Below are 15,743 nucleotides of genomic sequence, written 5' to 3'. Positions count from 1 at the left end.
AAAAACACAGTTTTCTTTGACAAAAATGGCATCCAACTTAAATCTTTGAAAGCGTTTTATTGACAGACAGACCTAATGTTGATCTAGAGATTTAAACCTTGAATAATAATAATAATTATAATAATACCAAATAGTGACACATTTGTAATATTTTTTTTGACCAAAGTCTGAGAGGAGGCCTAAATGTATCTTTTTTATACACATATTGTATTGGTTTTTAAAATAAAAAATATCAAAATGGCCCCCGCTTGCTTTGATTTTTCAATGTGCGGCCCTCAGTGGAAAAAGTTTGGACACCCCTGGCCTAAGTATTATTAAAAACAAGGCAGAGTTGTTTTTTTTTAACAACTGTAACATTACACACAGTTTGAACAGCAACACTGTGTTTGATTTAGTGTTGCCCCGATACCAATATTTTAGTACCGTTACCGGTACTAAAATGATGTAGATACCGGTACTTTGATACTTTTCTAAAAAAAGGGGACCACAAAACATTGCATTATTGGCTTTATCCATCCATCCATCCATTTTCTACCGATTGTCCCTTTCGGGGTCGCGGGGGGTGCTGGAGCCTATCTCACCTGCATTCGGGCGGAAGGTGGGGTACACCCTGGACAAGTTATTTTAACAAAAAATCTTAGGTTACATTAAACATATGTGTCTTATTGTAAGTTTGTCCTTAAATAAAATAGTGAACATACGAGATAACGTGTCTTTTAGTAGTAAGTAAACAAACAAAGGCTCCTAATTAGTCTGCTGACATATGCAGTAACATATTGTGTCATTTATCATTCTATTATTTTGTCAAAATTATTAAAGACAAGTGGTAGAAAATGACTTATTAATCTACTGTTAATCTCTGCTTACTTTCTCTTTTAACATGTTCTATCTACACTTCTGTTAAAATGTAATACCGTATTTTTCGGAGTATAAGTCGCACCAGCCGAAAATGCATAATAAAGAAGGAAAAAAACATATATAAGTCGCACTGGAGTATAAGTCGCATTTTTGGGGGAAATTTATTTGATAAAACCCAACACCAAGAATAGACATTTGAAAGGCAATTTAAAATAAATAAAGAATAGTGAACAACAGGCTGAATAAGTGTACGTTATATGACGCATAAATAACCAACTGACAACGTGCCTGGTATGTTAACGTAACATATTATGGTAAGAGTCATTCAAATAACTATAACATATAGAACATGCTATACGTTTACCAAACAATCTGTCACTCCTAATCGCTAAATCCCATGAAATCTTATACGTCTAGTCTCTTACGTGAATGAGCTAAATAATATTATTTGATATTTTACGGTAATGTGTTAATAATTTCACACATAAGTCGCTCCTGAGTATAAGTCGCACCCCCGGCCAAACTATGAAAAAAACTGCGACTTATAGTCCGAAAAATAGGGTAATCACTTATTCTTCTGTTGTTTCGATGCTTTACATTAGTTTTGGATGATACCACAAATTTGGGTATCAATCCGATACCAAGTCGTTACAGGATCATACATTGGTCATATTCAAAGCCCTCATGTGTCCAGGGACATATTTCCTGAGTTTATAAACATAATATAATAAAAAAAAGAACCGAAAGAAGATGTTATGATGCCAACAATACTGTACTTGGTATCATTACAGCGGATGTCAGGTGTAGATCCACCGATGGCGTTTGTTTAAATTTTGATGCCGATGAGCTACGGTGTGTAGTGAAGCATGTTTAGCTATTCCTCGTCCTGCAGGGATGATACTTGTAAGAAACTTACTTTATCTGTCGCCATGGAGGCAAAGATTAGTGATTTAGAAGTAGCTAAAACACTGCCGACATTTAGCCGCTAGCTCGCAAGCCATGTCTTAAAGCACCTCTTCCTGCGGGCGTTTCGGTGTTATAGCTTCACCTTTATCGTTAGTTTTTAAGCCAAAATGCGTTCGTTTTCCCTTTTCTGTCAACACACCTTGTCTGCTTGTAAGTATTCAATGATTGTGCGCTGCCGAACATGCTCCTCTGCTCGTTTTCCAGCAATGACACGACGTGACGACGACGGGGCGTAGGGGTGGTATAGTACCGATTACGATTCATTAGTATCGCGGTACTATATTAATACCGGTATACCGTACAACCCTAGTTTGAATATAGGAAAATAAAACACGGTACTTAAATAATGAATCAAATCTTTGGTGTATCCCTAGATGGAACCCGTGGCAATAGTTCGACCTGACTTGTGCGGCGACACGCCTTTTGTGCAGGCGTTAGGTTGACTCTGAGTAGCCTGAAGGAGATTAGGTTGGCTCATATTCAAATGGCCATTTCTTATAAAGCGCACTGCACGGGTGGACCGAGGAGATCAGCAGAGCCACCCGGCGAGGCGGCAGTCAGAGGAGATTGTGTCCCGTGTAAATCAGCTTAAGGGGCGGGGGAAAGAGAGGGAGAGGCTGAGGAGGTAAAAGACAAACAAGCGTTGGCTCTGCTATACGAGTTTAGTTAGCTGGAGAGTTAGTGCGTGAGTTATGGCGAGCAAAAGGCTGAGGGACGCTGTATTTATGAGGGGACTGAGTGAGTGTTAAATCCCCGGTAAGAAATAAAGTTGTCCCTGAGCGAAGAGGGGAAACATTTCACTCAGTCACTCAGAGGTGGCTCTGAAAAAAAAAAAAAAATGAAGCCTATTCCTCTTTCCACAGGAAGCCGTCTTCCGTATTCTCCCAATTTGTTTTCTTGCTTAAAAAACGCCATAGATCACGTCCGAGTGAATTGAATTCAACAATCTGAATAGCGAGGTGGATACCCCGGTGAATAATAATATCCTGGGAACTCAGCAGCCAAGAAAAGGGGAATGAATCAAAAATTGCATATAGAGACTCACTGCGAGATTTCAGGCTAAGTGGGGCAGCCAAGACACACAGTGCACTTGTTGCAGTGCAAGAGGTCGTCCAAGACAGCTTTTCCACTGTGGTTTCAACAGGAACAAGTCTTTTTTCTCCATTATTTGAAGTTGGCCACTTAATTCATTCCCACTATATACGCCTCACCAAATTATGATTTACCATGCACCAAACCTGCTTGTGAACAGCGTCAAATGTGGCCAAGGGGAAAGAACGCACCTCACTCTACACTTCAACTGCACCCGGCAGTACTACCATCATTTTATGGACAATAGCCACTACTTTTTCCTCTGCTTTGAACCCTGCGGCGTATGAAATGGTGCGGATAGTTTATGGCCGTAATATTTTGTATACAACAAATAGTTTTCAACACCGACAGAGACACTGAAAAGTAGGGCTGCAAATCTTTGGGTGTCCCACGATGCGATTCAATATCGATTCTTGGGGTCACGATTCGATTCAAAATCAAATTTTTTTTCGATTCAATGCGATTCCCGATTCAAAAACGATATTTTCCCGATTCAAAAGGATTCTCTATTCATTCAATACATAGGATTTCAGCAGGATCTACCCCAGTCTGCTGACATGCAAGCAGAGTAGTAGATTTTTGTAAAAAGTTTTTATAATTATAAAGGACAATGTTTTATCAACTGATTGCAATAATGTAAATTTGTTTTAACTATTAAATGAACCAAAAATATTACTTATTTTATCTTTGTGAAAATATTGGACACAATGTGTTGTCAAGCTTATAAGATGCGATGCAAGTGTAAGCCACTGTGACACTATTGTTCTTTTTTTTATAAATATCTAATGATAATGTCAATAAGGGATTTTTAATCACTGCTACGTTGAAATTGTAACTAATATTGATACTGTTGTTGATAATATTCATTTTTGTTTCACTACTTTTGGTTTGTTCTGTGTCGTGTTTGTGTCTCCTCTCAATTGCTCTGTTTATTGCAGTTCTGAGTGTTGCTGGGTCGGGTTTGGTTTTGGAATTGGATTGCATTGTTATGGTATTGCTGTGTATTGTTTTGTTGGATTGATTAATTAAAAAAAAAAAAAAAAAAAAAAAGAAAAAATAAATAAATACAATTAAAAAATCGATTTTTAAAAAATTTGAATCGATTCTGAATCGCACAACGTGAGAATCGCGATTCGAATTCGACGCGATTTTTTACTGAAAAGGTGTGTTATTGTTTGTTCTATGACGCCATCTTTTGGACGAGTTCGATCACTGCAGGTGCTGCGGGCAAAAATGTACTTCCTGTTTCGTGCCTTGGACCGAAAGTACATCCCGTTCCGTCTACTATTCGTCCATAGCGTCTCTGCTCGAAAGGATTCTTCATTCATGACTCCATGCAACGTCTGTAAGTTTACAGTATAACTACAACAATTCATACTTACTAAACCGTCCCGTCTGTGATGTCTGTAGGAGTGTTTTTATGCATATTTATATGTGCTATCGTAATGTAATCCAGCTAGCACACGTTTACAAGTGTCCATTGTGAGTATCATTACCTGACTATGGCATTCTTTTTGTATTGTTTCAGTTTCGTACATTCACTAACACGTCACTGAGGAGTTATTGAGTCTGTTTGGCTGATTGGAGAGCTAGCCTTCGCCGCTAGTGGGTCCATGACGATGACTTCTGTTTTGTTTGAGCAGCTGTTTTACTGCTGTGTGACAGGCACCGTTTGAAAACAAATTGGGTATGTAAATAAACCTTTACAAAATCTTTCGTACTGATATATACAGTATCTGCGGCTTATAATCCGGTGCGGAGAATGTATGTAAAATATGTACAGTATTTACTCTAAAATTTGGTGGGCGCGGCTTAAATACCAGTGCGCTCTATAGTCCGGAAAATACGGTAATAACCGTAATTATTTAAAATGGCTATATTTTTGCATTAACTTAAAAGGCTATATGTTTTTTCTTCCTCCATCCTGTGCGGCCTCACTTACCCTAAGTATCTTCATAAATCACCAGTTACTGTTAACATGTACTCCACAATTCAGTCATCAATCTCCTACCAGGTCAGAGTGAAAACAGAGGGGGAAATGTCTGCTTAGTTCAATGTCTCTCTGGTGAATGCAGCTACCACCTCCCACTGCTCAAACACACACACACACACGCAAAAAGTTAAATAGCAAACACACGCGCTGGCGCACAGCAACCAGAGCAGTCCTGGTAGACACAGTCCAGGTTTCAGGATCGCCATGGTAACACAAGCCAAGTTCAAGGCCGACTTTACCTCTCCCTCAAGAAACTGCTTTCCTACATGAGTACACTTTTTTTTTTTATTCAATTAAAGCGAGCAAAAAGTTCACCAACTTTGCCCCTTATCTTGACTTACGAGGATTACATTGTGGCAGCAGGCTGAGGCAGACACCCACAGGGCCGCATGTAAATCTGTGTTTACGCTCGCAGACACTGTGTTTATTTAACCAAAAAAATATATATAATTGTACACGAGGAGGATTCTCTCCCCTCGAAGAAAAAGACTCCGGAGCCCCAGACAGTGTTTACATCAGCAGAGTGGAAAATCCCTCAGATGACAAACCTCTCCATCACAACATCTGCGCCTGAACCGCCAAATCAATCTCCACACTGCAAATTATTTCGATGTCGGCTCCGTAAAAAAACATCTGCACACGACATTAGAGCAGTGAGATTTAAGGTGCTTTTGAATCATTTCCCTTTTTAGCCTGAGCAACGGTGCACTTTGACCATGTATTGGTGTAGCCTTTAATCACTGCCACGGCTTGAACAGGGGCTTCGTAAAATATCAAATGCATTTGCAATAAAGTAAAATAATATGTAATTAGTGGTGGACGGAGAATAGTAATCCTTTACTTGAGCAGAAAACCGACATACAAAATAATATAGTTTAAGGAAAACTCACTTCCTACTAAAGTACGTTTGACAGCAAAATTAAGGTAAGCAAAAAAAAAGTGCTGTGTTTGCAGAATTATATTTAACTTGTGGATTGATATTCATTGAAGTAGCCTTCTTTCATGGAAGTACTAGATTAAGCGTGTAGGAAAAATACATTTCAACGATAAATTAATTCACTTATAAATAACTAAAATTACCTTCCTTATAGGCCTTTAAAGCTGTCACATTTAAATGCATGTGTAGAATATTTAAATTACATATTTTCAGCCTGTGAATTTAACAAAACTACAGCATAAAAGTAAACAAAACAAAAAATGTAATAAAGTTGCTTCTGAAAAAAGTTCATTACTTTTCTACAGTGGTAATAAACTGTTTTTTTTTAGCCTGAGAAATAAACAAATATGGGGTGTAAAAGTAAAAAAAAAAAAAAAGATCCAATAAATAAGGTTGCTTCTGAATAAAGTTAGTTACTTTCCAGCAGTGAAAATAAACTGAAAGTTTTTAGCCTGTGAAATAATAAAATAAACAACTATGGAGTAAAAGTAAAAAAAAGATCAAATAAATACAGTTGCTTCTGAATAAAGTTAGTTACTTTCCAGCAGTGGAAATAAACTGAAAGTTCTTAGCCTGTGAAATAATGAAATAAACAACTATGGTGCAAAAGTAAAAAAAAAAAAGAAAAAAGTTGCCTCTGAATAAAGTTAGTTACTTTCCAGCAGTGGAAATAAACTTGTTGTTAGCCTGTGAAATAAACAAAACTGTGGTGTAAAAGTAAAGAAATCAAACAAAAACAAAAAAATATTCTCAATAAAGTTTGTTGTTGTTTTTTTAAGCAGTGGAAGTAAACTGATAAACAAACAAAGTGGTGTAAAAGTTGCTTCTTAATAAAGTTGGTAAAAAGTGGATGAAAACTCAAACTTTTAAGAAAGCGAAAAATTGAGAAACCAGAAATGTCCATGAAACTTTTGTATGTAACAGTGTGTCATCACTATTGTCATGAGAGCAAACACAAACAGCAAGCTGAACACCTACACCTGTTCTCTCTCTTCCCTCCTTGACACCACACACACACACATCGCCAGCTGCAACTGGTAGCACAGCAGCTCACCTCCAGCTCACACTGTGTGTCTGTGAGGGGTGGGGGGGGGAGGAGAGTGTGTGTGTGTGTGTGTGTGTGTGTGTGTTGTAGTTGTGTGAGAGTCTTACCTGGCAGCAGACCGCCCTCCCTGCTCTGCCTCACCTCTCCCTCCTGCCCTGGAAGGATTCTCTCCACAAAGCAAGGCATTTTCTCCTCAACTGTTCAACGCCGGGGCTCTGCTCTCTCTCTCTCTCCTCCTGCCCTCCCTCCCTCTCTCCTTCACACTCTTCTCCTTTTTCCTACTCCTCCTCTCTCGCTGTCTATCTCCACTCCCCTCCTCCTCCTCCTCCTCCTCCTCCTCCTATGAGCACAGATGTCGTGGCTGTGCAAGTTTACCCACTTTACCAGTAGGGGTCCTTCATCGCCCTTTCTCCAATCCACAGCCACGCGAGGAACAACAAACACACACGCACACACACACGCACACACACACACAGGAAGAGAGAGCCACTTAACGGGCGCCCTCCTGTCACCGCTACAATGAGAACCCTGTGCGGAGCAGCACGGCTGTGAGCTGTTTTTGTGTGTGTGTGTGTGTGTGTGTGTGTGTGACAGGTGTAAAGAGGGTGGTGTGTTCAGGGAGCTGGCCCTCGGCCCTTTCCAGTCCAGTTGGACCAGGCTTTGCCCTGACTCCTGGTCCCTGAAGTGTATGGTATACTCTCTCACACACACACACACGCGCCAATCTTACCAACTGGGGACGTATCAGGCTAAACTGCCAAGATGGGACCTCTGTTTCTGGTCACACACACACACACACACACACACACACGCACACACACACCAACAACCACAAAGTCTGATGAAGTGAGAGAAATTCATTTAACATTTTTCTTCGATGAGAAGAAAAATGTCCATGCCATACGCCAGACACACACACACTGTGTTACAGTGCAACACCAGCTGTTTTTCAGGACACACACACACACACACACATTTCAACTGGTACACAACACAAGCCATCAACTGTTTTGTGCTGCTGTTACCAGTGATAACAAGTGCTTTGTGCCCTGTGTGTAAGGGCACACACACACACACGGCTGGCTCTCCTATTTCAACCTCCTGGGTCTATCAGTTTGAGGGTTGTTTTTTTTTTTTTATAGTTAAAAAAGGCAGTGCTCATTGACACTGGCCTGTTAGATTTGAAGGCTCTCAGCTAGTCTGCGGTGGGGAATTTCTAGTTTCTCTCCTACATGAGGGTCACTTTTTCACATTGCAATATCAATCCTGAAGCATATGAGCTGTCCCAGGTCATCTGGTGTATTTGTCTCCGAATAAGGGCACAGTCCTGCGGGGATGATACGTTTGAATGTGACCGTCAGGCCCCGTGTTTGTCTCTTACGCCAAATTTAACGTGTTTGCTTTAAAAACACCACGCGGGGGGAAAAGGGCAAAAAGATTGTTTTAGATTCGGCACGGGAGTGCGATGTCTCATTAGCGGTAGAACGGCACTCGGCTGTTGTCGAGATTCCGGTTCGGAGATAACAAAATATTGCTCAACTTTTAAAGCGGTTTATAGTGCAGAAAGAGCTGATGGCATGAAAAGTGTAATTATCAGGTCAAAGTTTGTGTGAGGACTTGTTTTGCTATTTATTGCCACCTGGAACAGGATAAGGGTATCTGCAGCCAAGACGTGATATCCTGGATTTGCTATCATTTGAACAGAGGGCGGAACACCTTTATTTCAATCAAACAAAGCCTTCTAATGACACAAAAATGGTGGCCAGGAGTCGACGCCCTGCAGTCAGGCAACTTTGAAAAGAGCGTAATAAAGCGAGAAAGGATGTGAAAAGAGCAGGACGCGGATGTTGAATAACGTGTGCCTACTTGCGGCCGCGATAAGAACGCCGCTCTCTTATCGCCTCTAAGTCAGAAGGGCTGGAATCACAGACCGATTTTGGGCCACGGCAGAGAAAAGGGGGGAATAATGCACTGGCTTGCTGCAAGTGGAAGACAGAGGCGGTGTTAGGTGATGGAGGAGCAGCACCAGGACACGTAAAACATACCTTAAATAGACTACAAATGAAGTCACTTAACACCCACTCGCCTCCCTCGCCACCCTCCGCTCTGTGTGTCTTCAACAGAAGAGAAAAAAAAAAAAGTCTGTGTTTGACTATCTCGCACTCAGGTTCATGCTTGCCTTTTGCTCACCCCGCCTGTCACGGCGCAGGAACGGGTGCATTCCCCTTAAACGGCTCCTTTTGACAACTGATCTGTAAATAAAGCCGGATCTTCAACTTCCCGCTGTCTGTCGCTGCCTCACTTTCGCTTTGCGCAACCCCCCCCCGCCCCGAAAAACTCCACATTCGAGACATGAAGGTCTCTCTGTGACCCATCCCCTTGTGCACACACACACAATCATACACACACATTTACCCCCCTCCTCAACTCCATTCCCCATGCCTCTATAAAAACACAAATATGCTATAACTCAGCCCCGTGCTGCCACATAGCCTCCATCTTGCCCCGTGCCGGGGAGGGGGGGGGAGGCCTTTCGGGAAGGTCACCAACAAATGGTTTTCCGATTCACTGCCCCTGAAATAATTTTGTGTATTAAAACCTGAATCTGCACTTTCTGGCCTGAAAGCTTTTTCTAATTATTGCCGCGTCCTTGGGACAGACACAGATCCTTCACACGCCGGGGGAAACAAGCTATAGAGCAAGCACAAGAGCCTCAACCCCCCCCAGCCCCCTCCTCCACCCCCCCCCCCCCACCCCCCCCCGCTTTACAGCCGACCCTTTCCCTCACCAATCTGTTTTCAAAGCGTGTCTGTCCTTTATTAAATTGTTTTCTTTTCCACATTATCAGTTGCCATGGAGACCCCATCTCTCGGATTATTTGAATTTCATTATATCTATTGATTTGGGAGCATTTCATCTTTTTTTATTGTTTTTCTGTCAATTTTCGAAACGAATAACCATCTAATTTGCGTCAGCGCTGATTATGTTCGTCCCTCAATAGAGGTCGGCAGCTGCGCCGGGGAAACAAATCAATGGAAAAACATCATAAAACTCGAAAGTACAATCAACCGGGATATGGGTGACATTCCGTGGTTGCTGAAACGAAGTCATCAAAAAATATATACTTTTTTTTTCTCCCCCCCTCTCCCAGCGCTGCTGCATGTGTATGAGGAGGACACATGTGTGCCTGGGCAGATATATTACTGTATCACGCTGTGGTGAATTTCCATACTGATAGCAGCCCTTCCTCTGCCAGACTAAAACAACAACAAAAATGCTTACTGTATGTAAATAATTTATGTAATTTTTGCATTTATATATAAATTTTTTAATAAGCTGCTTGGAGCAAAGTGGCCATTAACAAAACACACAGCTGTCCAATGGGCTAAGCCCAGCAGATCAATTGCGCTTTTTATGACATGATAAAATGCTTTTAAAGCAATTTACGCAAATATGGAAAAAATGACTTCATGTGCTTCATTTATTCATAAGGACTTGGGACGAGAAAAAATACAATAGCAAGACAGGAGCGATCGTCCTGGTCCTAACTGGAACGGACTTGCTGCCCTCTCCTCAAGGACATAAAGTTTCATTACTGATGCACGCAGTCAAAGGCAATTTAGCAAACACAGTGTGCAAAACAAAACATCAGCATATTGCAAGTGTTCTTGTATCAAGCGGACCTTGCATGTTGTTTTCCAATTTTTATTCATTTTTGCAGGGGCAGGGTGTCGGCGGATTTTTTTTCCCATCCTCCTGCCTAGTGTCACCCTGACCCAAAGCCAAGGGGAGGAGGGATGAGGAGGAGGAGGGGGGGGTGCCTCAGTGACAGCGAAGTGCGCTTCCTGGCCAGCAAAGCCCAATAAGACCACGTGCCAGACATGAAGGCCTCGCAGCAGAACCCGTGGAAGATCTCACTTGAGCATTTAGCATCTTGGTGCAGGCGCACACATTATGCACAGCGGTATTAAGGGTGGGGGGGGGGGGGGGGTCAGGCAGTGCCATTTGGAGGCTAATCTTGTTTCAAAGCATCCTCTCTTCATGTGCCAACAATGTGCCGCAGCAGCCCCACCAAGCACTGCTGCTGAAGGCCCCATGTTTGCAACACATGTCAACATTTGACAAAGCATTACTCCACCGACACCCCCGCCGCCCGCCCTCCCCGACAATATTCTCCAGCGCGGGCCTTTGAAACCAGTGCGCTAACAAATGAGCTTTTTATGTTTATTTGTGCGTGGGTGTGTCAGAGGGGAGCAAAAGGCATACCTTCTTTTTATAAGGCAACGGTTCTCAACTGACGGGCATGAAAGAGGAAGACAGGCGAAAAAGGATGATTTTTTTTTTTTCTTTCCGAGTTGCGATTCTTCCGCGTCGGCTGTCTGGGTGCAAAACATGCCAGGAACACGGGCGACAGGATAAACACTATTTTAATGGAGCCACTATGAATCGTCAGACGGTAATTATAGACTTGTCCTGGCACCGACAAAAGAGTGCAGTCTTTGACACTGCAGGTGTGCCACACTGTTTGTCAGTGCCTCTCCCAAACTGATATCAATATTACACCTCAGTGACTAAGGGCCCTATTCTCCCATTCGCACTTAAAGGGACCTATGATGATTTAAATCTACACTTAAAATACTTCCTTGTGGTCTAGATCAGTGGTTCTCAAACTTTTTTCCACCAAGCACCACCATCATGATCAACACTGAAATACAGTAGCGTAGTGGAACTAATTATGCATGAAAAACAAGGCAGAGGTTTTATTTAACAATTATATTTAATATATTTGACCATTGTAACATTACACATAGTTTGAACAGTAACACCGTGTTGGAATATTTAATTCAGTGATTCTTTGGCGTGCCACTAGATGGAGCCCATGGTTTGAGAATCACTGGTCTAGATAATATGGATATACAGTCGTGGTCAAAAGTTTACATACATGTCATGGCTGTCTTGAGTTTCTAATCATTTCTACAACTCTTATTTTTTTGTGATTGGAGCACATACTTGTTGGTCACAAAAAACATTCATGAAGTTTTGGTTCTTTCATGAATTTATTATGGGTCTACTGAAAATGTGACCAAATCTTGCCAGAAGCTTGTGGATGGCTACCAGTAGTGCTTTATTGCAATGAAACTTGCCAAGGGACATGTAACCAAATATTAACATTGCTGTATGTATACTTTTGACCCAGCAGATTTGGTCACATTTTCAGTAGACCCATAATAAATTCATAAAAGAACCAAACTTCATGAATGTTTTTTTGTGACCAACAAGTACTCTATCACATAAAAATAAGAGTTGTAGAAATTATTGGAAACTCAAGACAGCCATGACATTATGTTCTTTACAAGTGGATGTAAACTTTTGAACGCGACTGTAGATATGGGAATGCTTTGGTGTAAATTTTGCTCCGCAGTCCCTTTTATAACCCGTTTTTGGAGTCTGTCTGCAAGATGTTCGATTCAGGAGGAATTCCCGGATTGCAAATGAAACCGCACCTCCAAAAGTATCATAGTTGATATTTTGAAAATGTACACTTTTTAAATATATATCTTAAAGTTGTCACGGCTATATTTACTCCGGACTCACATTAGGTACACATTAGATCAGGGTTGGGCAATTAATTTTTACCGGGGGCCGCATGAGCAACCCGAGCACTGCTGGAGGGCCACATCGACAATATTTCAATTAAATTTTGCTCAATATTATTTTTGATAAATACCTTAAGATAAATAATAATAATAATAATAATAATAATAATAATAATTAATAATAATAGTAATACTTCAACATAGTGTGTGTAACAGCATTCCATGACTAATATAAATAAATGAACATTAATAATAAATGACAGTAAAATAAGCACACGTATGACTGAGGAGTCATAGTGTAACTTTGTGTGGTGTTTGAGTTGTCCGACTTTTTGTGTGGCCATAAACGCACCAGTGGTTTAGTGGTATGCGTGTTGGTGACAGATGACAAGTTGGTTTTGGCCTGGTTTGTACGGCAGAAAATGACTAGTTTTTCGAGATAGTAGTGTTTTACTCATGTTTTTGGTGTGGTTATGTCCGAATATAAACAGTTTTGCTCAATAAAGTGATCGATATAATTCCTGTCCTCGAAGCATCTCGATAGACGTTACAATATTTGAACGGTGTTCAATTGAACGGTGTTGACGAACACCGTTAGGGCCGCTTGTTGTCACTGTCACTCAAAGTTGCATTGCAAAATTACACAGAATAAATGTGTTTATTTTGTTTAGAATTCAGATGGGATTTGATTTGGTGCGCGGCATATATTCGCTTGAGCAGTGCGCAATTGTGCAGGCACGCACCTTAGAGGGAACGTTGCTTGGCAGTCCATGTCTTGTTGAAAACACGCCATTCGTCATCAACTTTTCTTTTTTTAGCGTCTCGGCTCGGGTGTAAACCGTGCATCACTTGTCGCTGCATGTGCACCTTCACTCGCAGGTTACACACGGACACACGCCCATAAATAATACTTTTCAAAATAAAAGCAGCACAGTTGTATTGCGCGCACGACATAAATGTTTTTTCAACTTTATTTTGTCATTTGTGATTGCAGCTGTTCACATTCACTCACAATCACGCACACGCATACGTCCACACGGAAGTAATACAAATAACGATTTTCAAAACAAAAGCAGCACCGTTGTATTGCACACTCGACATAGATACTTTTTAAAATGTATTTTGTAATTCATAATTGGCCTCACGCGGGCCGGACAGGGACGCACAAAGGGCCGGATGCGGCCCGCGGGCCGCAGAATGCCCAGGTCTGCATTAGATCAATTCAGAGCAGCGTAAAAAAGCTGCTTATAGCAGGATTTATGTCACACGTCGGTGTTATTATGCATATGTCACAATTCGATGAAAATAATACTGTATCCAATCTTCTTTTGTTTTTGTATTTACTCATAAAAGTACTTTCATCTTACTGTGACGCCACAACGTAGCCAGACTGCAAAACCAGAGGCATCAAAAACAGTCAAAATGAATGAACCTTATAATTTGATGCGTTGGCATTGTTTCACACGAGTATCTAACATTGTAGCAAATTTATATGTCAGAAAAGACAAAATTAATCATATGTCCCCTTTTAAGTTTTTTTTTTTTAACCACTGTTCATAAGTTAGGTAAAAGCGCTTAAGTTTGGAATGAAGGCGTTAATGACGCCTGTTTATTGGCCGTGTGAAAACAGTGGAATTTGACTAACACGTGTGTAAGTCATTGAAATCCTGAAATCAATCATGAATAATTGGAGAAAAAACACTTTAAATTTGAAAAGGCTATATTAATCAAGGCAGTACTTTTAAAAGGGCCCTATTATGCAAAACTAACTTTTCTAACCTGATGGTACCTGCCTATGTCTACTTGGGATCCCCGTAAGTCCCGAACATTTCAAACCACACCGTTGACAAATTGCAGAGAAATTGATAAAACAATCTTGCCTTTCCTCATACTTGCGCTAACCGAGCCGTTTTAGAAATTATTTCTATACTGTGATGTTTTGTGCCCTGTCTCGTCAGCAAATATCTCCATATATGCTAAAGTTTTACCCAGAGAGCTTAGCGCAAGTCCGCCATTGTCACTGTAGTCAATAAACTCCTTATTTTTCTCTATCTCTTGTCGTTGTCATAATCTGTTACTTCACACCATGTCGTATTTTGAGTTTCTTGATATTTTCCAGTGTTAAGTGTTTTAGTTCCTGTCTAGTGCTTTTATTTTGGTGACACTTCCGTTTTTGTGTTTCGTTGCAGCGACTTGACTCCTGCCTTTGAGCGATGCTTCACACACCAGTATCCTATTGACAATTACAACTATTTAAGTTGCGTGGTGGTTTTTGTTGTTGTGGACGTTTCTCCTGCCGCACTTCTCTGCGTGTAAGTCTTTGCTGTGCTCCAGCATTCTTTTTATTTTTATTTTGTAGCCTTTAAGAATTAGGTTCGTATTAGGGCTGCAACTAACGATGAATTTGATAATCCATTAATCTGTCGATTATTACTTTGATGAATCGATTAATAATCGGATAAAAGAGACAAACTACATTTCTATCCTATCCAGTATTTTATTGAAAAAAAAAACCAGCATACTGGCACCATACTTATTTTGATTATTGTTTGTCAGCTGTTTGTAAATGTTGCAGTTTATAAATAAAGGACTATTTAAAAAAAGAAAAAGAAAAAAAATTGTATTAAAAAAAATAAAATAAAAACTCATAGCATAGATCCAACGAATCGATGCTTAAATTAATCGGCAACTATTTTAATAATCGATTTTAATCGATTAGTTGTTGCAGCCCTAGTTTGTATTGCATTGCCTTCACTATGCTTTTGTGCCCTTCCAAGCGGCACTCATCTTTTGTTTATTTTTGGTCACTGGATCTAATAATTTTTACCTGCAAACACCTTCCTCTGCTTTTTGCATTACACAGGCCAAATATCAGTGTCATGCGACAAAGTTGTGGGGCAGACTTGCTCGTACATGCACATAAATCCTTTGCTGTTGTCATTTCTAATACAAAGTAGCGTAAAGTTTCAACCTATATCTGTCAGTAGCCTCGATATGGGAGTGATAAAAACTGCAACAAACTTGGTGGGGAGAAGAGGCTGTCGAAGTGGAGGCACGTAAATAAGACAGAAAGCGAATTGAAGATTGTCTGTAAAACATAACTATGCAAATTTTGACCAAACAACCACCATTACATGTTATGTAGACCACAAGGAAGTGTTTTAAATCATACTATGACCCCTTTAAGAAAGCTCCACCTGAACACGCATCTTGAATGAGAGACTTAAAATCGTGGGGGAGAATCCACTCAGCGGT

The 15,743-nt window shown here is 40.6% G+C and overlaps 1 protein-coding gene across 5 annotated transcripts in view; it reads right to left on the bottom strand.

Moving 5' to 3' along the window:
- Positions 1-15,743, bottom strand: part of casz1 (castor zinc finger 1) — a 176,361-nt gene that overhangs the window by 108,924 nt on the left and 51,694 nt on the right. For 4 of the 5 annotated variants that reach the window (XM_062054336.1, XM_062054339.1, XM_062054337.1 and 1 more), the window contains exon 1: positions 6,999-7,077. The exons of the other annotated variant lie outside the window; for it this stretch is intronic. In XM_062054336.1, coding sequence (XP_061910320.1) covers positions 6,999-7,077 — 79 coding nt within the window. Of the gene's footprint in view, positions 1-6,998; positions 7,078-15,743 lie in introns of those variants that run through there. 5 annotated transcript variants of the gene reach the window in all.

This window comes from Entelurus aequoreus, linkage group LG07 (assembly GCF_033978785.1).
Source record: "Entelurus aequoreus isolate RoL-2023_Sb linkage group LG07, RoL_Eaeq_v1.1, whole genome shotgun sequence".
In the NCBI taxonomy this organism is placed as follows: Eukaryota; Metazoa; Chordata; class Actinopteri; order Syngnathiformes; family Syngnathidae; genus Entelurus; species Entelurus aequoreus.
The sequence above is the reverse complement of the archived record's forward strand: the minus strand, read 5'-3'. Positions and strand labels throughout refer to the sequence as shown.